Source organism: Perognathus longimembris, chromosome 3 (genome assembly GCF_023159225.1).
Source record: "Perognathus longimembris pacificus isolate PPM17 chromosome 3, ASM2315922v1, whole genome shotgun sequence".
NCBI lineage: Eukaryota > Metazoa > Chordata > Mammalia > Rodentia > Heteromyidae > Perognathus > Perognathus longimembris.
In genome coordinates this window covers 6,853,170-6,876,911 of record NC_063163.1, presented here as the reverse complement: position 1 = coordinate 6,876,911, position 23,742 = coordinate 6,853,170, and the positions used below count along the sequence as shown (strand labels likewise).

At 37.9% G+C, this 23,742-nt stretch overlaps 1 protein-coding gene across 1 annotated transcript in view; it reads right to left on the bottom strand.

The window, feature by feature from the left end:
• Nalcn (sodium leak channel, non-selective) overlaps positions 1-23,742 on the bottom strand; it is a 212,017-nt gene that overhangs the window by 156,046 nt on the left and 32,229 nt on the right. Inside the window, exon 7 of the mRNA XM_048341128.1 lies at positions 16,151-16,305. Within this exon, the coding sequence (XP_048197085.1) occupies positions 16,151-16,305 (155 nt within the window). The remainder of the gene's footprint in view (positions 1-16,150; positions 16,306-23,742) is intronic.

Sequence of the window (23,742 nt, the reverse complement as noted above, 5' to 3'; positions counted from 1 at the left end):
TTACTTGGACCATCGTCTCTGGGACTCCCTCCCAGACTTCCTTTGTTTCACCCATTACACAGAGAAATATTTCAAGTAGCTCATGGGCCAGAGGCAAAGTTCTCAGAAATGGCTTCACCTTCAAAAGATGTCAACAACTTTCAAAAGGTAACAAAGTGATGTCTAAACTGTAATACATCGATATGTTAGGATCACATACAAATATATGGATTGGAGTCGAAATTTCAGGGAAACAGCATAGCCATGTCCAAAATAATTTTCTGTAAAATAGCTCTGTTTGTCCCTCACAAAATTATTCTATTAACCTTGCCAAACCATAGGCACTCGTTTTCTATAGAAGCCCTTCCCCTAAAATCTAAGATAACAAGGCGAAATTTACATGTAATGTTACATAAAGACTTGCTAAAAAGAGTTGCTTACAATTTCTTGAAATGATCAAAAGAGATACTTTACATATGAGAATACTTTTGAAATATAGGGTTTGGGTTCCATGACTAATGGCATGATTCAGAAACATGAAAAAAAATTCCCAAGACTTTAACTGTTCTCATTTCATGGTTCTTAAAAGCTTTTTAAAGTTTTTCTTACTGAAGGAAATGTTTGAACATAGGCAAAGTCCTAACAATAGCAAACATACACAAGTATATACACATACATACACACACACACACACTTGCTGGTACCCATAAAATCCAACTTTACCAAAGTCAAATACATTCACAGAAATTTGCTTACTTGGGAGAGTATCAAGCCCGGACTTTGTTATTCTAGGCAAGGAAATATGAGAATTCTTTACTGTTGGAAAAGGGAGTATTTTAGATAATCATCACAAGTATGCTGCATTTGTATCCATGATGACAAAATGTAGAGATCAATTTGCTTTTCTGCCGTCACATATACTTTGTTACTTCAGCCCCCCCCAACCAGAAAGTCTTTATTTTTTGTCTATTTGCAAGGAATTCTTAAAAGAGTTCAACTTGATTTTCAGCAAAACTTTAGAGAGATGCTGTCTGACTGAAGGGAAATTAATATCATGTAGACTTTGCAAATGCTTCCATTTTAGGTTATAGGAAAGACTTTCATTTCAGCTACTGGTGACTTAGTATTTTTTTGACAAAAAAAAAACTGACAAGTCAATATGACTCCTTAGTTAGTCCAAGTAACTTTTAAAAACTTTAAGTCTGTGCCCTTTTCATTATTCAATCACATTTCCTGTTATAAAATAAGAAGATAAATGATTAAAAAAAAATCCTGCCAGCTACAGCACTTTCAACTTCAGCAGACTCTTCAAACTTAAAACAGAGATCTGTTCTGGAAATGAACAATTCTTCTGTCAGTCAATTCTGCCCTTCACTTGGGGTGATCCTTCCCTCCACACCCAGGCCATTTCTCAGTGAACATCATTTATAGAACAGGCACAATGCATCTGAATCTTCTCTAATAGCTCCCACCACCACCACCATCTTGTCACCTCTTCCTTGAACTACAATGGCTTCTTCTATGTGGCTACAGGTTTGCCGTAGCTTTCCTTGAGTCATTATGTTGTAGGCAGAGTGATTCTAAACAGTCTTGTCTCAATGTTCCAATGGATTCTCATGTCACTTAAAGATAAATGCCAGGGTTGGCCACAACGGTCCACACTTAGAATTACAGCTACTTGGAGGGAGACAGAAAAGATCTCAGCTTGTGGTTATTCCAGAAAAAATGCTAGCATATCCCCAACTTAACCAATAAGCTTGGTATGGCAGTTTTACACTGTCAATGAAAACAAAAGTAGGTGGATCCAAGTTCTGGACTGGCCACAGAAAAAAGTAAGACATTTCCTGATAAATAACTACAATAAAAGGGATAGGATGTGACTCAAGTGATAGAGCACCTGTCTAGCAAGCTCTAAGCTCAGTGTTTAAATCCCAGTCTTAACTCTCCAATCCCAATAATAAATAAAAAACAAAGTTGGGGATAAGGTCCTTAAAAAACTATGATTGAATGCTGAAGGAATAAAACATTTTTCTGAACTAGAAATAAAATAGTCAGATATAAATCAAAGAATAGCATTTTCATGTATGGTGTAGGTTTCAATGGTTCGTTAGCTGGATGCCAATGCCTCACTCTTGTAATCCTGGCTACATGGGGGCTGAGGTCAGGAGGAGCATGAGTGGTTTCGGGTCAGGCTGGGTAGCACAGCTGGGTCATGTGAGGTATACCTCTCTTCCCAAGCTACAAGACAGGCTGAGATGGAGATGGCTCTGATTCCAGGCCAGTCTGGGCTGAAAAGTGCTCACGACTCCATTTCTAGGGAGAGGTCTGAAATCGGGGCACACACCTACAGCCCCATACCCATGGGAAATCAAAAGTAGGTGGGTCTTTGCTCAGACACATGTCCAGGGAGGAAGTGGGACTTTATCTGAATCTAAAGAAACAGTGCTACCACCGTGAAAATAGGGCTGGAGCTAGCCAAGCAAGCATGAGACTCAGCACTACAAACAACACAACACCAATAAATAAAATGCTTTAGTTATTAGGTATTTTCATGAGTCAGATAGCTAGCAGAGAAACATGAAGAGTGCGTGTGAAAGTTGCGGGCAGGGGACAGCACGGTAGAGCAACAGGTGGCTTGTTACTGCTGAGCCCTTTCTGTGACAGATGGTGTCTCTTGCAGCCCGCATCTTTCCATCACTGTGACTCCCCAGTCTCTACAAATGCAGCTATGTTCAAGGTCCAGCTTCAATTCAGCACCTTCAGCCATGGCCCACAGAAAAGCGCGAATTACTCAGCACTGTTCTCTACTTGACCAACAGTACAGAACAATCATTCAACTAAAGGTAAAAGGCAAGCTATACCAAACTTGGTATAAAATAGTTTTAAAAATAAAACGAATTTTAAAAAAGAACCATCTAGGACTCTTTGTTCTGAGAGAGCTACCTGAGATTGATTTTTTTTCAAATGACTTTGTCTTAACCAAAAAACACAATTAAGTCCAAGACTTAATTGTCCCTTTAATCTTTAGTGGGTGAAAAAGGCAAGAATTGTATGCAGTTAAGGAAAGTTCTTTAAAAGAACTTTTAAAGAAGGCTCTAGAATTTTCAATAACTCATCAATAAGTGGTTGCTAAAATTGAAATTGTTTGTCTTGTCATGTATGTGGCAATTTCTCAGCCACAAAGGAGTGTTGAAACCTTTCCTAGCTTCCTCAAATTATAACTTACTAATATTAATCTTGAAAGTGAGGAAATTATAATTTCTTAGCATTCCCAAATAAAATGTAATCTGGAAGCCTCTGGTTGCCACTTATATTTGATTTTAGATTTAGGTCGGTATTTTCTTCCTGTATTTCTGTTTTAGAAATAAAAACCAGATTCTGGGACATTTTCCATCTGAAATCATTTGGTTTTTAGCTTTGTACCTTTCAGACACTTGAGATGCTCGATAATGTCACAAAGTAGAATTCTTGCTGTGTGCTATTATTTCCACTGCCACAGAAAGTTAGCTTTTTATAGAAGAATATTAGGGTAGGAAAGAAAAAGGCCCTATTTTTGTATCCCATTAGATGGTTTACTGCCTTTTAGGATACCAATTATAAGGAATGGTCCATTACCCGTCCTTCTAGTTCTTGGAAACCTTCTCAAAAGATTTTCTGTGACTGTCAGCACTCAGCTTTCAGAGCCCCAACCTTCTTCCTGACAGATGTGCTGATGGACCTACTCATGATTATTTTTGTACTTTATTCTTGGAATGGAGACAGCTATCAAATCTGGCCCTCTTAGGAAGGCTATTCCCCCTTTCCTTTGATTCTAACACCTTTTTAATACTATTCCTTGTCACCTATCTTCTCTATACAGATAGTGCTTTCTCATGGTTAAAAGAAAGAGCATCCAAATTTTCAGTCATTAGAGCAATACTGCTAATTTCTGAATTAAATGGCAACCATTTGACAGTGACGAGAGTACAACTCATTCTTGATTTGGTGCCATCTCTCAATACCTTACTCTACTGGTTTTGTCCCAGACTTAATCCTCAGTCAGAACATGGTTTCTGCTTAGAATTCCACACATAATTCTGAGTTCTGGGCTTCTGCCATTCTATCATTTGTTAACTCAAAAAAAAAAACAAACCCAAAACCTATAACTTTAATATACAAGGGTCACGTATGAAAACAAAGTAAGATCAACAATCCAGGAAAAATATGAGCCAAGAACATGCACTGAACAAAGCTGATTGGCAACAGACATAAATAAAATGGTTTAAATTTGGTTATAACCCCATAACTTATTAGGAAGGTGGAGAAATATCCTTCTCACCTGTTTCCTTGGCTAAACTTAAGCATTTGATTATACCACACACGGTACACTGTAAGGGGACCAGATTCTTTGGAATCCAGGAGAAAAGTAGATGTATATACTTAAAAAATGAAAATGTGCATATCCAGCAGCTCCATTTCCACATATCTATTATATAGAACTACTAATTCATTGCATGACTCATGCGTGAATATTTAATACTCTAATGACTGTAATCACACACAAAAAGATGAAGATGTTGAATATAATGTGATAGTCATAGCTAAACTAAATAAAATGGAGCCTATTTATTCAAATGTATAGGATGCAAACATTTCACATATACATTTATTCAAATGCATAATATGTAAACACTTCATATATTTTACATAAGCATCCATATGCATCCATATGCAAATCATTTTGAAATTCTGAAAGAATATAGATTAACTCATTAAAAAATGTTATTCTGGAGATACCGAAAGAGGACCCAAACTGGAAGTTGTCATCAAAACATACATTGTTTGTTGTTTTAGTAGTTTAAAGAAGCAAGTGAAATGTTTACTTCTATAATCAAGCATTTAAATTCAAGAAATATGTTGCTTTAACATCTTACAAGTCAAACAGAAGTAAAATACTATGTCTACTCGTAAGTTTTAACTACTTAAAAGGGAAAAGTACGCATCTGACTTCACACAGCATTTTGTTATGTAAGTGTTGTTGACTCTGAATTTTAGTTTCATTTAGTTTGTTGAGACTGCGTCTTGCTGTGTAGCATAGACAGCACAGGTAGGCCTCTCTCCTGAGTGCTGAGGTTACAGGTGTGCGCTTCCATACCTGGCAAACCCCATTATGTTTGTATATAGTAACTAGATTTAATTTCATGGCGCTTGTTTTCTGTACATGTTTGTAGTATGTTACATGCATGTGGAACAACAGGAGTTCACACAAATATAATGACATGACCCTATTTCTCAACATTTAAATCCACAATGTATAAACACACCTTATGCCAAGTAAAACAAATTATATGGTACAAGTGTGTAAATGATGGTGCAAAAATTATTTGATAGTATACAATCAAATTGTAGGCTCCATGGTATATAACTTTTTTAGTATTGGTAAAAAAAAATCCCTTAAGGTATACTTTTATACTATTCCCAAAGACAAATTAAGAAACACTTTCCATTTATCAATTCAGTATCTTTAAAAAGAAAATCAAAGAAATCATCTGTTTAGTATTTGGCATGAAGCCTTCTCTGAGGTCCTGACTGTTAGTCAAAGGTTGGAGTTGATCTTCTATATTTAATTTCACTGCTAACATCTACCACTAAATTTATATAGGGCCCATTTATTTAAACTGCTATACAAATTTTATTGGTAATATAGTTTAAAACTCTATGTGTACATGTTAAAGTGAAACAACTATGCTATTTTACCCTGTAATTAATTTTTTTTAATTCTAGAAATGTAAGTCAAAAAGTAATCACGATACCCTAGCTTTATTAATAGTTTTTATCATCACGAATCTTGTGATCTTATCTCATGTATGCTTAAGTAACATAAAATGTACTATTAATTGCATCAATGTATCAAAAAGTCAACTTACAATTAATTTGGAGTAGTAGATAGTGACAAAAAATAATGAAATTGCCAAATCTCTTGGCAGATGATAAGGCTTAAATCACTTATAACTACAGAGCTTGGCCATTTATCTTCATTAGAGTAAATGGTTCTGCCTTGCCAAAAATTAACAAACAAATTAGAAATATAGTGTGTCATCATCTGTTGATATTACCAACCAATCTGTTCTTAATCTTCAGTGTGAACAACACAATGCAACTTTGCACACTCAGCAGAAGTACAATATGTTCCTGGATTCTCCTTCCATGGCTCCTCTGTAGTTATTTGATCCTTATAAAATTTTATTTCATTTTTGTACTGACACAGGGGCTTAAACGTAGGTTGTGAGTGCTATCCTGAGCTTTCTCCCTCACAGCTAGTACTCTACCACTTGTGACTCAACTCACCTTTCAGCTTTTTGCTGGTTAATTGGAGATAAGAGTTTCAGGGTTTGCTACCTAGATAAGAGTTTGCTACTTAGGCTAGTTTGTTCTTCAGATCCCAGTAAAACTCAAACCGAGATCCTCCCAACTCTTTTCTTCCAAGTAACTCAGAGTACAGTCATGCGCTACCATGCCTGGCTCTCTATAAACCTTCACAAATCTAGACTACTCCTACTGCAAGTACAGGGTGCTGCTGCCCTTTGATTTTGTGTAGCTGCTACCAAGATGTCCTCCCAGCATCTCTTCCCAGCGGCTTAGGGCAATGTCACCTCCTCTGGAAAGGTCTCAATCTCATTTCCACAACAAGTTTACCCATTTCCTTTGTTCTCTGTCCAGACTGTGCTGGCTGTTTTCTGATAGCTGATTTTCTTCTGAGGCTTTGAAGTGTGATCATGGGCAGATACAAGGTAATTAGGCCCTGCAGGTGTCCTCCTGTAGGTTAAAATGCAGTGTGGCCAGGACACAAGATGGTGAGAATATGTAAGAGGCACCATCAATTATTCTGACTTAAGTTCTGTCCCTTCTGGCCTCCTTTAAGAAAACTTTGTAAAAGTCAGCTTACTGGACAACAACAAACTTAATGCAAGGTACTCTGTTCAAACCAAGAAAGATAAGATTTTGGTTTTAGAAATTTGGTTGAGACTTGGGCGTTTATGCAAACTCTTCGGATGCCTAACTCATCTATTATTATTTATCACAGTTTAGATTTACTTATTAGCACAGGGAAATTAAAGTATACTTAAAAGTTATGCTAGATGGTCTTGAGTGTTAAGAATGGAAAGAGGGGGCTGGGAATATGGCCTAGTGGTAGAGTGCCTGCCTCGTATACATGAAGCCCTGGGTTCGATTCCTCAGTACCACATATATAGAAAAGGCCAGAAGTGACACTGTGGCTCAAGTGGCAGAGTATTAGCCTTGAGCAAAAAGAAGCCAGGGGCAGTGCTCAGGCCCTGAGTCCAAGGCCCAGGACTCACACACCACACACACACACACACACACACACACACACACACACACACACACACACCATACACACACACACGAATGAAAAGAGGTCATATTGTAGAAAGAATACAAATCCTATTTTTTCTGTTTTATTGTAATGACCCTAGAATTGTGTGTGCTATAATTCCTTCACTCATTACTTAGTAATTTTGTACCTTGGGAAAACAATGATCACAGTTACATTGTATTGAGAACTCTTGGGATTGAGGATGAGAGTAGGCTCCCTTAACCTTGCTGTTCCCCTCTGCCCCATGCATGTAGTTTCCCCTACTCTACAGACTAGGAAGGTGAAGGAGCTTGTCCACTATTACCTACCTAGTAAGATACTGACTGTATCCCCACACAGAGTACTGTCATCTGGTCTTGAGAAGCTCCCTCGCTACTGTGGCTTAACCCTGGAGACATGGCGGTTACACTCCTGGCTGCTTATCCCTGCCCCTCCAGGGGGCTGCTGGTGCTCACGACAACCACAGCTCCCTTCCCTTAGAATGGAGTTAGTACAGCAGTTAGTGCAGCTCACACTGGAGCAGTGTGCCACAGAGATGCGACTCACACCCAACATCTGCCTCCCACATGTTCTTTACCTGAAAAATCTCCTGTTCAACTTTGAGAGGATGTCAAGATTTTGCCCTCCCCCACTCGCTTTGAAATGAAATAGCGTATTTATATTCACAAATATACACAATTATTGTTATTAAATACAGAACAATAAGAATTTCCCGGGAAAATGTACTAGCTTTATGTTTCGTTAATTCTGGAGTTAGGTTTTAATTTCGTGTTATGTTTTATTTGCTAACACGCTTATGTGGAGAGCAAAAGTATTCGAACGTGTGTTACTATTAATATTAAAAGGATTAAGAACCTCCAATTTTAAACCATCAGAATTGTTCGCGGTGCTCTGCGATTATCATAGCTGCGGGGCGCTGGTGGCTCAGGCCTTTGATCCTAGCTACTCAGAAGACTGAGATCTGAGAATCATAGTCGATGACACCTCAGGTAGAAAAATCTGTAAGGCTTTCATCCTCAATAAATTACTGAAAAGAGCTGGATGTCAAGCTGTGGCTCAAGTGGCAGAGAACTAACCAAAAGAAGAAGCTCAGGGACAGCACCTATGTCCTGAGTTTAAGCCCCAGGACTGGAACACACAAACACAAACATATACACGCACACACACACACACACATACACACACACCATGAACACAATTATCATTGCTTATTTGTAGTCTTATCTCATTGCTCTATTTTCTGTTTTTACATAAATCACTGATAAATTGTCTTACCAAGCTATACTGGCTGCTATAATGATTTAATATTAGAAAGAATACACCATAACATTAAAAATCTTCGTACAAGTTTAAATGCCTGTAAATAGTTATTTACTCATCAAATTTTTAGAATGAACACAAAAATGCATTACATATAGTATAAATCTAATCATATATTATATATATATATATCATTTCAAAGAAAAGTGGATCATGTTGTTATATAAAAAGGCTAAAATGAGAAAAAAGCAAAAGCTGTAGATCAATGGGCTTGTTTTGCCTCGTTAGATACCTCCTTCCTTCACCATCCCTACCTGCTGTCCAACCCATGAGAGAAGCAGACCTATAAAGGTGAATAATTATTGAGTGTCTAAAAGAGATCGATATAATGTGGACAAGCCATGCGGCAGTGAGAGCTTGCAAACGTGAAGTCCAGCCTGTGATGAGAACTCGAAGGCCTGTGATTCGCAGCTGGAACGGCCAGCAGACAGGAGCAGGCAGGCCCAAGTGCTACCGCGTCTCTACAGACTTGCAAAGTCCAGAGGGGGCTCTGCACTTCCCATGGACACGGGAAGAATCTACCCTCCAGCGCCAAATAGGTCCTGCCTTCTCGTGATCCATGGGGGCCAAGTCTTCCCAGACAAAGGGAGGCCCTAGCCCTGGGCCCACCGCTGGGATACCCAGATTTGCTTTGCCCTGTACAGTGCAAATACTTCAGGGGTCCTCCTTCTCTTAGTCCCCAAAGTAGCAGAGGGATTAGTTTCCCAGTAGTTGGGATCTAGGAAATTGTAGTAAACCCAGTTCAGGCAATAGTGTAGGCCAGATGCCTCTGAACCAGAAGCCCAGTAAAGATAAACTCACGGCCAAATAGCGTGACCCCCACAAGATAATGGGCTACTACAAAGGATAGGTCAAAAACTCACAACGATAGGGAAAATAGTCTAAAACAAGTATGATTAATGTGATGAAGATGAGAAAGAAAAACCATATCTATTCTGTATTCCTTATTCTTACAAAACATATATCTGTTAGTGTATTCCTATTATTATATTAAATGCTAAAAAAAATCACTGAAATATTTTTTAGTAAGGGAAGAATTGAAAACACTTCACTTCATACCATAACATTTTTAAAGAAGAAGGAAGAAAAGGAGAAAAGAAAAGAATTACAAATGACACAATTCTTGGTACTTTCCTATAGAATAAGCACGTTTCATGATATAATTTTGTATGTTATAAGCATACCAAATATAACCATAAATGATCATTTCTTAGGAACTACTAGATACTGCATAACATACTATTCTCTATGTATTGTAAGAAAAAAAACCACCATCCCTTTTGCCCTCAGAAGTCCACTTTTCAAGTCTCTTTTCATTGTCTGATGATGAAAACCCCCTCTGGCAGTATTCTTTTTAAAATCTATTTAGTAGGAACTCTCAGCAGCTGCTAGACACCAGACAGAGGTTATCTCTCTTAATCACATTTACAGCCTCCACCTATAAAGCACCTATCTTCCCAACATTCTGAATAATACCAGAATCTAATAAAACTCAGACTTCAGGCCTTTAAAAACAAACTCATACTTTAGCTGCAATCTATCCCAGACACATGATAAAATCATGGGGTTTGCTGCAGGGTTTTATCAGTTTGACTCACAGTTTCTCTTGTGAGTTTCATGACCTTATTCTCTATTAGACAAGAGAGGAAAAAAGGTCAGATTATCCTTGCCCCATGATAGAGTAATTTCTTCAGAAAACGAGTATTAGACTTAAAACAGTAAAATATACATACACCCTTTGGGTCGAATTCTGTTGTTCTTATTGACTCTTCTGTGTGTGTGTGTGTGTGTGTGTGTGTGTGTGTGTGTGTGTGTGTGTTTCCATAAAGATCAATAAGTAATTCCACTGGTAGCACTAAATATAAAGATAAATGCAAGGTAAGCACACCTTCAGTGCTTTCTCTGAAAGCATTATGAATCTCAATTACCTGTTTTACAAATTAGTCTTGATTGTGGCTTTTTTAAGCAATTGCAATAAAACACGTACATCTGTAATAAATCAGCTTATTTTCTATTCTCTTGTAACGTTCTCAGCTGATAGTTCTACTAAGCAGCTTGAAACATAGTTTAGCCACAGTTAAATCTAATACATCAATTTTTGGCAGCAGCATCCACAAAAGTCAATTCATATTTTATTATTATTTGAATCAAAGTAATTTTCTTCATATCTTATCTCCATTTTTAGTATCATATGCAGTAAAATTTAATTAAAAGAGTAAAGAATGACAATACATAGGGAAGAATTTTAAAGCAAAGCATATATTGTAGCAAAACAGAGACATTACACCTGCATCATTGTGGCATAATATGGAGTTCTTCCCTGAACGTAACACCACCAGTGATGAGTGGAACGGCAGCTCCTTCATTCACATCAGTGTTTAATAAAACTGATTTATGGTTCACGCAGGATGAAAATCCATATCTTACAGGCAGCATTACTAGTCAAAGGACAAAGATGGCCTAAAGTAAATCATAGCTGAAATGTATAGTATTTCCTTTGGAAAATATAGTATGCTCAAATTTCAACCTCTGTCATAGTTTTCTTCTGGAGTGATTTGGGTGAACCTGAGAATCCAGCAGATTCACTCTTTCGTTCCCCACACTTTCTTCCAGGGACCAATTATTTTTTGATGCCAGATACAGTTTATGAAGTTTACAAGTCATCACCTTTGATTTTTATACACATCCAAAATTCACATTTCAACTTCTATGCAGCTAACAATCTGAGGTTTTCCACTTAATATTTTAGAAGGGCATATGCTAGGACTTTGTGACTATTAATAAAGAGGAGTGACAGGCATATGTTTATATAATATTTAAGTAAATATTAATTCATAATATCAACTCAAAATAAACTTATCTATTTTCAAAGCAATTTTGGATGAAATGCATGATTTAGGAAGCAAAACTAAATATTTACATCTCAAAGTGGAGAAAATAAATCTAAGTATACAAGAGAAATGAATGCATGCAGCTATAAATTACATATAGTACACCTCTAAGCAAGATCAAACCATAAATTAGGGCATTCTGAAAAGACTTAACTAATATATGTTTTCAGTACTGTATGCACTGCAGTCATTTAACTTATTCTCGCTGTTTTAAAACTGGGCTTTTTTCTTCTTACGTTTCTAAAGATGATTAACAAAAAAGGCCTCTTGTCAATTTCCTTGCTGATCACTATCCAAGATGACTCTTACCACTGAATTATTTCCAATGGGTTATTTGATCAAACTGATCATGTTTTGTGTTTTACTAGACTATCCAGTTATTGGAGAGTTGAGACTAGCCCCTGAATAGTTTTGTAGTCATCTCCTGCAGGAGACATCTTACTTCCAGAAGGAAATTGATATTTTAATGGTATTCCTCTGATCTGTATGACAGAATTGATACTGCTTGTTTTTCTTTTTAAGAGTTCATGATCTGCTTGGACAGCCCTCATTTCCATCAGTATCCTGCCAAAGGGTAGGGCAGTGCTGACAGCTTCTTGCAAAACTCAAAGCCACGCTATTCTGAAAATTATCTTTGAATGGTTTTCTTCCTTAAATGCAGAATTCATTGGGATCTCAGCTGGTAAAGACAAGTTATAGAGATTGTATGGATCATGAAGGGGAGTTGGTGCTATCTATCTCTAAATCTTTCCACTCTGTAAACTACTGCCTGCCATGCTTCAACCATGGAATCTGAAAGTGTGACAACAGACTTTGTGGTCTTTTAATGTTCCCTTTCAATAACGCATGGTTCTCAATAAGTTTAGAGGATTGGGGGTGTGACAATTACCATTGGTAATATTTACATTATATTCCATACATCCTAGAGCTTTATTAGCTTTGTTCTTACCACAAACTGGTGCTAGTAACTAGTTGAACTAAATTGGCAGAATGCCTTCAAGAAGATTCACATAAATTATAGAATGTGTCTCTTCAAAAATATTTAAGAGTTTGATCCATTTTTCTCCTAAGGAATTTATGAGTATCATATCATTACATCCTAAAGTTGATCATTCATAAGAAAGTCCAGGCACCAATTATGACCCCCTAAAATTTGCTTGATCATGTTTCAATCTGGATGCCCAAATGAGTGCTTTCTTTAGTTTTGAAGTCCAGTGATTTTATTAACCTATGTCTTAGTGTTGACTAATCTGTGTTCTTTTCCTGAGAAACATTGTAGCTTTTTCATATGTATACTCTGTTCTTTTTTCCCTGTAAAGTTTCTAATGAGCTATATATCTTATTTTTCAGTTTCAAATGTACCTTCAGTTCGTTTTCGTAGACATGAGTATGATTCTTTTTATTAGTATTTGTCATAAAAATCAAGTTTCATAAGAACAGATACTTGTCACTATTTTCTTAGGGGAGTAGTGATGTAAGGTGCAATGGACTGTGACTGTATTCCTCCAAAGTTCCTATGATAAAATCCCGAATGGCCTCATGGTGGTATTTAGAGGCGGGCCCTTCAGAAGCTGAGTGACCGTGAGTCCTTATTGCGGTCTAGGAGGTCACGTGGAAGAGGTCAGAGAGCTCTCACTTCCCATTGCCTGAATACACAGCAAAAGGAAGTCCCTGCAGGATAGCAAATAAGTCAGTGTGTTGGTCTGGGATTTTCCAGCTTCAGTGTCTGTGAAGAATAACGTTCTGTTGTTTATAAGGTGTTCCATCTGTGGTATTACAGCATTATGCATGCACGGAGACAGAGCAGAGTAAAACTGTATAAGGCAGATGCATGTGTTGTGGCAGTTCACTGGCTTGCACCTCCATGTGCACATTACAAGCTTGTGCAGAACTTTTACGAGGCCTCTGTGCCTTTAGTTATGCTAAGATTTTTAGCATAACTTGGTAAATGTGGTTAGTAATAAGAGGGAATATGTTCCATTTAAATTAATCATCATTGCTTACATATACATGTGTACAGTCCACATTCATATGCAAGGCTAGGCACTTCACTGTGTTTAAGATTCAACTGAATACATAAATCGATACTCATGGATATCTAACAAAATTATCTCTTTGCCTCATTTTGGAGTAAACATTGTCTTTTGTTTCCATAAGACCTTTGAACATAATCTCCTAAAACACAGTGGTTTGTGTATCTACAGAGATACATGATATTAGGCAAAAGCTATCCATTTTAATGTAAACTGTAATGACCATTTTAACATTTTTTTGATTATAGTATTAAGTCCACAGCATTTCAATAGCAAACAGTGATGATGAATTCAATTGTCATTTGAGACAAAGAAACACATAGACTAATTTAGCTTATATTGAAAGAAAGGTTATGAGGAAGAGTGAATATTGCCAACAAAAGCAGGCAAAATCAGGGAAAAGAACAAGAAAACAACTCCATTTGCTATTGTGCTCCATATCTTAATACAAACACGCCTGGTTACTGAAGGGTTCAGAGGAACTCACATTTTGTCCTGTCGATTAGTAAATATTTATAGAGGGCTCCCTGGGAGGCTGACAGTGTGTGAAGCCCTGGAGACATGTAGATCAGATGTATTTCCTGTTTTCAAGATTTAAATCCTCTAGAGACAAATGCAAATCAACAGTCTAGTCTCAGTAAGACAATTGTGTGTTGGGAGCCTACTGTTTCCAGGAAAATTATCTCCCAGAATTGTTCCTCCCCATCCAACACTCTTAATAAGGAGACGGTTTCTCAAGGAGAGATTATACCCTCTATTAATCGAAGTTGTTATATAAGCCATAGTTATGAAGGATGAACCAACTCTGATATATACTCAGTGTGCTGAACTGTGGCAAAATTGAGGCATTTCAAATGGTCTGTGTGTGTGATCAGAGTATTTTTGAAAGAGCAGATGAGCCCTTGAATATTGGCCACTCTTCACAGGAGACCTGGGCACTCCCAGTGAGCCTCATAAACTGCAGTCCTGCGTGTTCAGCCTAGCTAGTGGCATTGCTGGAGCTTGTTTCCTGCAGTCTGCCCAATCTATACGTCTTACTGCCTATACCACAGCCTCTTCTCATTCCTGAAAGTTAGTGGAATAATCTCTGAAAAGCCACAGTATCTCAGGAACACTGGCAAGAATTTAAGATTGCTTAAAAAGTCTGTATGCCAGTGGCTCTTGCCTGTAATTCTAGCTGCTCAGGAGGCTGTGATCTAATGATCACAGTTCAAAGCCCTGGCAGGAAAGTTATGAAACTCTTACTCTTATCTCCAACAAACTACTCAGCAAAGGCCAGGAATGGTGCTGTGGTAGAGCACTAGCCTTGAGAAAAAGAAGCTCAGGGACAGAGCTCAGGCCCAGAGTTCAAACCACTGGACAAGCAAAAAAATAAAAATAAAAATAAATTGCTTACAAAGCAAGATAGGTTGGAGTACAGAAAATTGAAATTCTTCATGTTGGTTGGTTTCTCAGTTTTTGAGAAAATCAGAAAACTGTCATAGAAAAAAATCATCAAAAACAATGTCATTGTTCAAAAGAAATGAAGAATATCATGTAACTGTCATATTGGAAATCCAGCACAAACATATAAGAACATAAGAATTAAGTGCAAAGGTGTTAGTTACAAATTTGACTTTAAAATGCTATTTGTGTTTTCTTCAGCCCACATTCAAGCATTTATTTGTGGTTTTGTTAAAAAATCAAGAAAATGTCCCTCAAGCAATACAAGATGGTCACATATACTTCCTAAAACCCCAATGTAGAGTTCATACACCATTCTAGCGCTGACCTGGACCAGTACTCAGCCCAGGCTACAGGATCTCATGCTGTAGCTTCTCACCAAAAGGTAAAAGCCAAGAAATAACAGCACAACCATCACTAACTCCTTAAAAACTGTTTTTATAACTATTCTCCAAGTACAAAATACTTGCTTATAATTAATTCTTCTTACATTACTAAGGAAATAGGTGCAACTTGAATAGAACTAGAATAAGGACAAAGGAATCAAGTAAAAGGCAGATGCTACTTCTTTTCATTATGCATATAGAGGCAAGTCAGGACTTTACAGGACATTCCAAGATGCAGCCCTCTGGCACAATAGACTCACGTCATAGCATTCTCCATATATCTACATGGCGAATTTACACTCCTGAAGTATTTTGCTAGCTGCTGTCTACTCCAGTGCATTTTTCAGTTATTTTATAAATGTCTAATATATTTCTTGAGACTTACCTTGGTTGCTAGGGTAGAGTTACACGTAAAGAGTCCTGAACTCTTGATTATCTTTGAGTCAACAACTCTTAAAGTTATTCAATTAATATTTTTAAATGCTATAACTAAGAATCAAGAGAGGCTAAAAACAAAAGGCCTGTGGAATATAACATAGACAGCCTACATTTGGCAGACTGTAGGGTAGAATAGACTATAATATAGGCATAGAAGTAAAAGTTGCATTCGTGTTTTTATGCTGTGGTCATAACAAGATATAGCAATTATAGAATTCTGTTCTCTGTTTCATAAACATCATAAAAGAGAAAGTAAGAAATGTGTTTTTTTCAAGTAAGACTGACCTATCTCATTAAAGCCACTGTAGCCCAGCTCTTGCCTGGTAAGGCCCAATTCTTCCAGGTCCATGCATTTAAATCCCGGCGGGCACTGGTAGCCTTCTTCTAGCTCGGGTGAGCAGTGTGTATCAGGGATGGCTAAGCTGTTCCAGGTTACGTTCCTGCAAAGAATACACCATGGCATTAGGAATAGTCGGGCCATTTTTCATTAACAACTGCTGCATGTGGGCAGAGGTTTGAGTTTCACAACTAATGAATCGTAGGCGGAATATCAATGTCATGTAAAACCATCACAAATGATACTTTAATCATTCCCATTAGAGTGTCTTAGAAGAATTCGACAATGAATGATTCTTGTCATTAGAAAATAAGATCCAGACCAACAGCAACAGGCAATGAAATCTTCCTAGAGATTTGCAAGAAATGTTAGCTTGTCAATTATTCACAAAATACCTGCTCCTATAGGCAAAACTTTACTTCTTCAAATACACACACACTCACACACACATACACACGCACAGAAGTCCTAGGATTTAAGCTTATGGCCTCATGCTTGCTAGTGTGAGGCTTTACACTTGAGTCATGTTCTTTACCAGAGGGCTAAGTGAAGCCCAGAAATGCAAAGTGACCTACCAAAATGAATATGTATTTTTAAATCTCATTTGGAACTGGGTATATAGAAAGACTTATCATCCTATTTGCCCTACTTAAATACTGGCAAATCTGCAATGGGATAGTGAAGATCCTGAAGGATCTGGTTTTTCCCACACTGTAAAACATCTTTATTATATTGTCCTGCCAAGAGTCTCCATATATCCATTTTCTCCACTTACTTCAGGGTCTTCTCTACATGGAAATCTTTCCTCCCATCTTTCCTTAGTTAAGTGCAATCTATAGCCTGTAGCTTCCAGCTCAAATGTCACTTTCTTAGAGGAGCCATTTCAAACCTCTCAGACCAGGCTGTTTCCCTAAATACCCTGATTTTTGCTCCCAACACTTGGGATGAAGGCGACTCTGTTCACTGGGTTTCTCTCAAAATCAATGGCTCCCGAGAATAACCTCTAAATCCATGCAGTCCCTGAAGCATAGCCAGTGATGGGTAAATGTTTAAATGTATGTGTCACCTTGCTTAGGCTATGGTCAAATGTATATGTCAACTTTAGGTTAGACTATGGTGCCTAGTTGCTTGGTGAGACTCCATCCTAGATGTTTCTGTAAAGGTGATTTTTTAGAAGTGATTAACATGTAAGTCAGTCGACACTGAGTAAAGCATACAATTCCACCTAACAAGAGTAGATCATCTCGTTAGCTAAAGGCCTTCAGAGAAGATTGCAGTCTTCCAAAGAAAGCATTAAACGTCCTGATTGCCTTTGGACGTACGCCCAAAACACCTGCCAGAATCCTAACCCACCAGTCTGCCCTAAAGATACTTGCCAGCCTCTAGAATTGCATGAGCTAAATCCTTAAAATATATCTCCTTATTTATACATCTCCTTTGAGCCAATACATAGTTGTCTTTCTCTAGAGAACTTAATGTCTAATTGATGCCTTAAAATTACTTTCTGAACAAATGAATGAATGTGACCTTCCACCATTATTTAAGTCAGTGGTAACCACAGAAAGAAAGTCTTAGATAAGTGCATCCTGTTGAGGGTATGCATTTCTTAGTATGATACCTACACATTGGCATGGATTTTCAATATTTTACATTTCTGGCTTTAGTATTTTCCACATTTCAAAACAAGTACTGGAATCCCTCTGAGAAGTTAATTATTTCTCAAAAGGCTTTAATTATCCTCCTGGCATATGGTTTTTTTAAAAAAAATTCTTAACAAAATACCCTATTTACAAATAACATTATGTAGGAATTTGAGATCTAAGAAAATGTGTCATGAGCCTGTTACTAAAATTGTCTATAATAATAGCTTCGAATAATGCCTTAGGACTTTAGAGTTCTATGCTTTTAAATTAACCACAAATCTTAGTGGCACAGAGCACTGAGCTGCATATTAGAAACCAAGAATTATCATTGCATTTCAGTGATTATCCAACTTAACTACTTTGAAAGCTCACGTTAACCATTTTAGCTTTGGTTTCCTCATCTGTAATTTTCTAGCAATTTAGAAAGAAATTACAAGGGCTGAGAGTGATGGTTCATGCTTATAATCCCAGGTACACAGGAGGCATTTAGCAGGAGAACTGTCGTTCTAGGTTGGCTCAGGAAAAAGGTTAGCAAGTTAATATCTCACCCTGTAAACCAGCAGTGCTGGTTTACGGTGCTGTGGTACCTGCTCTGGGGGATGAGCAGGACGACCCCAGTTCAGGACTAGCCCTGGGGAAAAAGGTATGAAGCCTTATCTGAAAAATAACTGAAGAATGAAGGCTGGGGGGCGTGGCTCACGTGATAGAGCAATCTCAAGACTTTGAGTTTAAAGCTCAACCCTGGAAGAAGGAAGGAGGGAAGGAAGTTCCCAGGGCGACATCATCATCTTCTGTAGGAAAGAGAACACACTTTCATATGAGACTGTGATGTTCAATTTCTGCTCCAAGACTCAGTAGGACTGATTACTGCAACTCTTAAATCTTGTGTTCAAATTCTTCTTGCTTAGAAAGTCAGCATTTTCTACTGCTATATACTACTGCCTCTGCTTCTTGTAATGCAGCTATTGCAATTTTGTTTACGATTATTTGTATAAGGTTTTCAGAAACTGTCTTTACTATATTCTTAATGAGTACCAATTTATTTCAGTTGGAACTTTATTCATTCAAAATAAATATTTTGGGCAGGCTGACTCACTGTTCAGTGTGAGAGATAGGAAAAGAATGGCCACTGGACAGCACAATTCTGCTCTAAGAGCTGGTATTTGCTTGACGTGTTTCTGAGGCACTTTGAAGAAATAGCACATGTCACCATGGGCTGGGGGCAGGGGAACAGGCAGTACTCGCAGGTTTCTAGGTTTGGAGTACACACTGCATTCTGGGAAATGAGACTGTCAAGGCATGTGGGTACAAAAAAGAGTAGGAGAGGAGAGGGGGAGAGATGGAGGAAAGAGAGGGAGGGAGAGAGGAAGGGAGGGGCAAGGAAGTGGAGGAGACGGAAGAGGAGGGAGTGGACAGAGGGAGGAAGGGGAGGAAGAAAGTGGGAGCAGAAAGGAAAGCTTTTTATCTGGTCAGTGATAGCTGCAGGTACTCAGTGCTTAATCAAGGTCTGTAAACAAACACTTGTGATTACACTAAGCATTTTCCTAAACTATAGGCTTAGAGGTTTATAGAGTAGGGAACATTCCATGACATATTTTTTCCTCAAAGTGACAGAATGTGACTGATGATGATCATCAAACAAACAAAGCCCCCACTATTTTACAAGAGAGGCCATTACCAAGTTCACTTACTAGTTTTTCGCAAAATGTACTCTGGGTGGAAATCTATAGATAGTAATTTAGTTTTCTCTGATTACTTTTGCTCTCTGAAGACACCACATTTAGCAGGAATCATGTTGACTTCTTAATTAACCAAATTTGGTCCATGTCTTGTAAAAAATAAACACAGAGACCAAGCGGCAATGTCTTTCCTGAAGGTGTAAATCCCTGAGAACTTGTTAAGAATGCAAAGAAAGATAGAGCAGGACAAATCCATATGCAACAGAGAACACTTTTGTAGTTTTGTTGTATTTAAGTGGTTAATTCTAGTAAGAAAAAAATAAACAGAATTTCTAATTAAACCTATAAGAATCACACACATACTTCACACCTTTTTTTTTTTTTTTTTTTTTTTGCCAGCCTTGGACTCAGGGTCTGAACACTGTCCCTGGCTTCTCTTTGCTCAAGGCTAGCACTCTACCATTTGAGCCACAGCACCACTTCTGGCCGTTTTCTATATATGTGGTGCTGAGGAATCAAACCCAGGGCTTCATGTATACGAGGCAAGCACTCTTGCCACTAGGCCATATTCCCAGTACCACTTCATACTTTTATACCCAAGAGACCATGTCTTCTAATACCATTTATGGTATGTCTTACACTTAGTAGTAGATGATAAAAAAGGTCTACTGTCTTGCTGAAAGCTAACCCTGGATTTAGATGCTGTGCCTCTCCAGTGCTTAGGCCTACAGAAAACCTGCTCTGCCTCTGTCCTGCCTTCAATGTTCATTGTAGAGAACTACTTGGCTTCCTTTCAACACTGTCTACCCTTCTTTTGCCAGAATTAATTCAAAGATCCTACGTATTGGCCAGGCGAGGGTCTTATTTACAAAGATAAGTTATTTACCTATTTTTAAAAACAACTTTGAATAGTGTTGTCTAACTTTAGGTGGGATTATGAAAGACGGTAAATAGTAGGTGGTAGAAAGTTATACTGACATCACATTTTTTAAATAAACAAGTTAAATTGGGACATATTCTAAGAATTTCTCTTTATTGATAAGCTGAGCATTTTCAGATGATTTTTCTATTCCTTTACTCATTTCCAAAGTGGCAGAGAACTGTGGCCACCACACATAAAAATGGTGGTCCAGATGGCTCATTATTTTCATAGTTTGTGCAAAAGGATAATTTCAAAAGAAACGTATGGGGTACTGAACCCTATCACCTACAATCATTTTATAGATTCAAATGAGGCTGAATGTTCTGGAAGTTAATGTCTATACAAAGGACAGGGAGAACATGTAATCTGGACTTTAATTTCCTCTATGCATAGGAGGTATATGACATGTATCAGGAGAGTTAGGCATACAGAGGTGGATCTGAGTGTGTAGTTAGGCTTATGAATGTGGAGTGAAAATATTTGCTCCAGCTATGTAATAAGCTTAGTTCAAATTCTACTCTCTCCCCTACCAGCTGGAATGGATATAGCTCACTGGGTCTGGATCTCCATCAGCAAAATGGAAGCAATATTCCTTTTCAAATTGTTCTAAAAATTAACAACAAATGAAAAATACCTGGATAAATATTAATTTACAGAAGACCCTTATTTGCAATATTCTGCTTCTTATTTAAGTATTTGAACTAAAAAGTTTCCCAATAACAATTCTAATACATTCTCGTACCTTGTATCCTGGTAGAAATCTCTGCACAAATCCTGTAAGGTAAGTTAAATGCAGCTCTTACTCTTCCTCTTTTTAAAAGAAACTTAAACAGAAGGGTTTATAGACTTTGTAAGACTCTTGAGATACGTATGATTTTTATAAATTTCTAAAACATTATCTACAGCCAAAGTCCACAGAAATTATGTTCTTAAGTTCCACTATCTTTCTAACTTTATTTTTATGATTATTTTCACGATTAAAAGTCATTCCTTTAGCCAGATGTCAGTGGCTCACAGCTTTAATCCTAGCTACTCAGGAAGCTGAGATTTGAGGATCATACTCAGGAAGAGACTCTGATGTCCAATTAACCCCTAAAAAGCTGGTAGTGGACGTGTGACTCAAGCCATAGAGCACCAGCCTTGAGCAAATATGTTCAGGAACAGTGTGTAGACTCTGAATCCAAGCTTCAGTACGGGGGCAAAATAAATGATTACTTTTTGTAGGCACTTGTGGCTCACATCTGAAATCCTAGCTACCCAGGAGCATGAAATTAGAAGCTTGTAGTTCAAAGCTAGTCTGGGCAGCAAAATCTGTGAGACCCAGCTCTAATCTAACTACCCAAAAAGCAAGAAGTGAGGGTATAGCTCAACTGGTGGAGCCCTAACTTTCAATGAAAAAGTTAAGAGCCAGTGCCCAGGCCCCGAGTTCAAGCTATAGATAGCACTGGCACAAAACTACAAAATCATTATCCTATGAACAGAATTTATACGACAAAATTTTAAGTTTACTCATTCAGTACCTAAATGTTATTTAGGTGGCAGTAACAAACTGTCCCAAATCTAGGTTTCTAACATCACTAGCATACCTCTTAATGACATCTCACGCAGCATCACTAAGTTCTAAATGCTGCTCCTGAGAAGGGTGACCAGAGCATACAGAAGCCACACCAAGAAGCAGCCTTCAGTCACGGTCATAACTCACACCCTAACAGGGGCAGCCTGGGATTGTCCTGGGCACGGATGGTCTGTGGTCAGTTCTTACACCTGACTGTTCATCGTTGCAAATGATGATCTGGCCCTGTGGCTGAAACTCTTATTCTCTCTATGGTAAAGTTTTACAAATTTAACACTTAGATTTACTTACCTTAAAGCTTTTCTAATAACCTTATTCTTGGGAAAAGATTTCATTATTTGATACAGACTGATGAATACCTTGCCCTGCTTTCTCGGGAATGATAATAAGGTGTCGGGTGAGTCTTTTCTCAGTTTGACATGGTCTTGTCTCTGCTCCAGGGAGATAGCTACGATCACATCTGACCCTTTGAAGCCCCTGCTTCTGCTACAGGACATTGCTCTTCTTAACTTTCTTTTGAAAATGAGCTGCATTGCTCAGTCAAATCTCATTACTCTATTCACAATTGCTTTATGTTGCTGTTCATCATCATTATTCTGCTGAAGACACATTAAGATTCATTTCTTGTGGGTTTTTAAAGAAATAGGTTCTATTTCAAAGCAAAATTGCATGCACTGAGTCGCTTCGTTCTTGATCCCCTTTGCCTCACAGATTAAACAGAATCCATTGTCAGACGTGAAACCCAAGATGGACAAACCTCTGGTCTAAAAGCACTCCTCCTAATAGGCCATCACGCATTCAAATCAATTAATTCTGAAATCAGAAAAATTGATAAAGAGATCCCAACATCATTTGGCAGTATCGAGCGCTGACAATGCAAGCACGGATTATGAGAAAGTCTTTGTAGTAGAACTGACCAACTATAAGTGTATTCATTACACTTTTGGAGCAAGATGTGGTATCTTGACATTCAGTATAGAATGATTAAATAAAGCTAGTTAACATAACCAACATCTAAACTACTTAACTTTTTTGTGGTAGTACATTTGAAGAGTGAGTGTGTGTGTGTGTGTGTGTGTGTGTGTGTGTGTGTGTGTGTGTGTGTGTGTTTGTTAGGTGCCAGTATCAGGGCTTGAACTCAAAGCCTGGGCATTGTGCCTTAGCTTTTTTTCTTTTTTGCTGAACACTGGCACTTGAGCCATAGCATCACTTCTGGTTTTTTTGGTTTTCATTTTTGTTGGTTTTTTTTTGCTGGTTAACTGGAGACAAGAGTCTCAAGCACTTTCTTTCCTGAGTTGGCTTCAAATCACTACTGTCAGATCTCGGCCTTCTGAGTAGCTAGGATTATAGGTGTACACCACCCACCGGGTGCCCAGGTCTCTTTGTTAATTTGAATTATAGAATGTGTTTGGCTATAGTTGCCCAGCTATGTAAGAGGTCCCCAAATGTATTTTCTTGTCTAGGTGAAACTCCATTCCCTTACCACTTCTGCCAACCTCTGGGTTCTGATAAACACCATCCTATTTGCACTTCTGTGCATCAACATGTTTCTGTCCCACATCCACAAGAGTATCTCTTTGTGACTGGCTCCTTTCCTTTCAAACAATGTCCTGCAGGTTCATTCATGAGGGTACAAAACTAGGATTTAAGGAACCACAAAAGGAAACAAAGAAAGTTGAGAGTTCTTCATAAATTGAGACTTTGCTAAGTTTTATTTTGAATG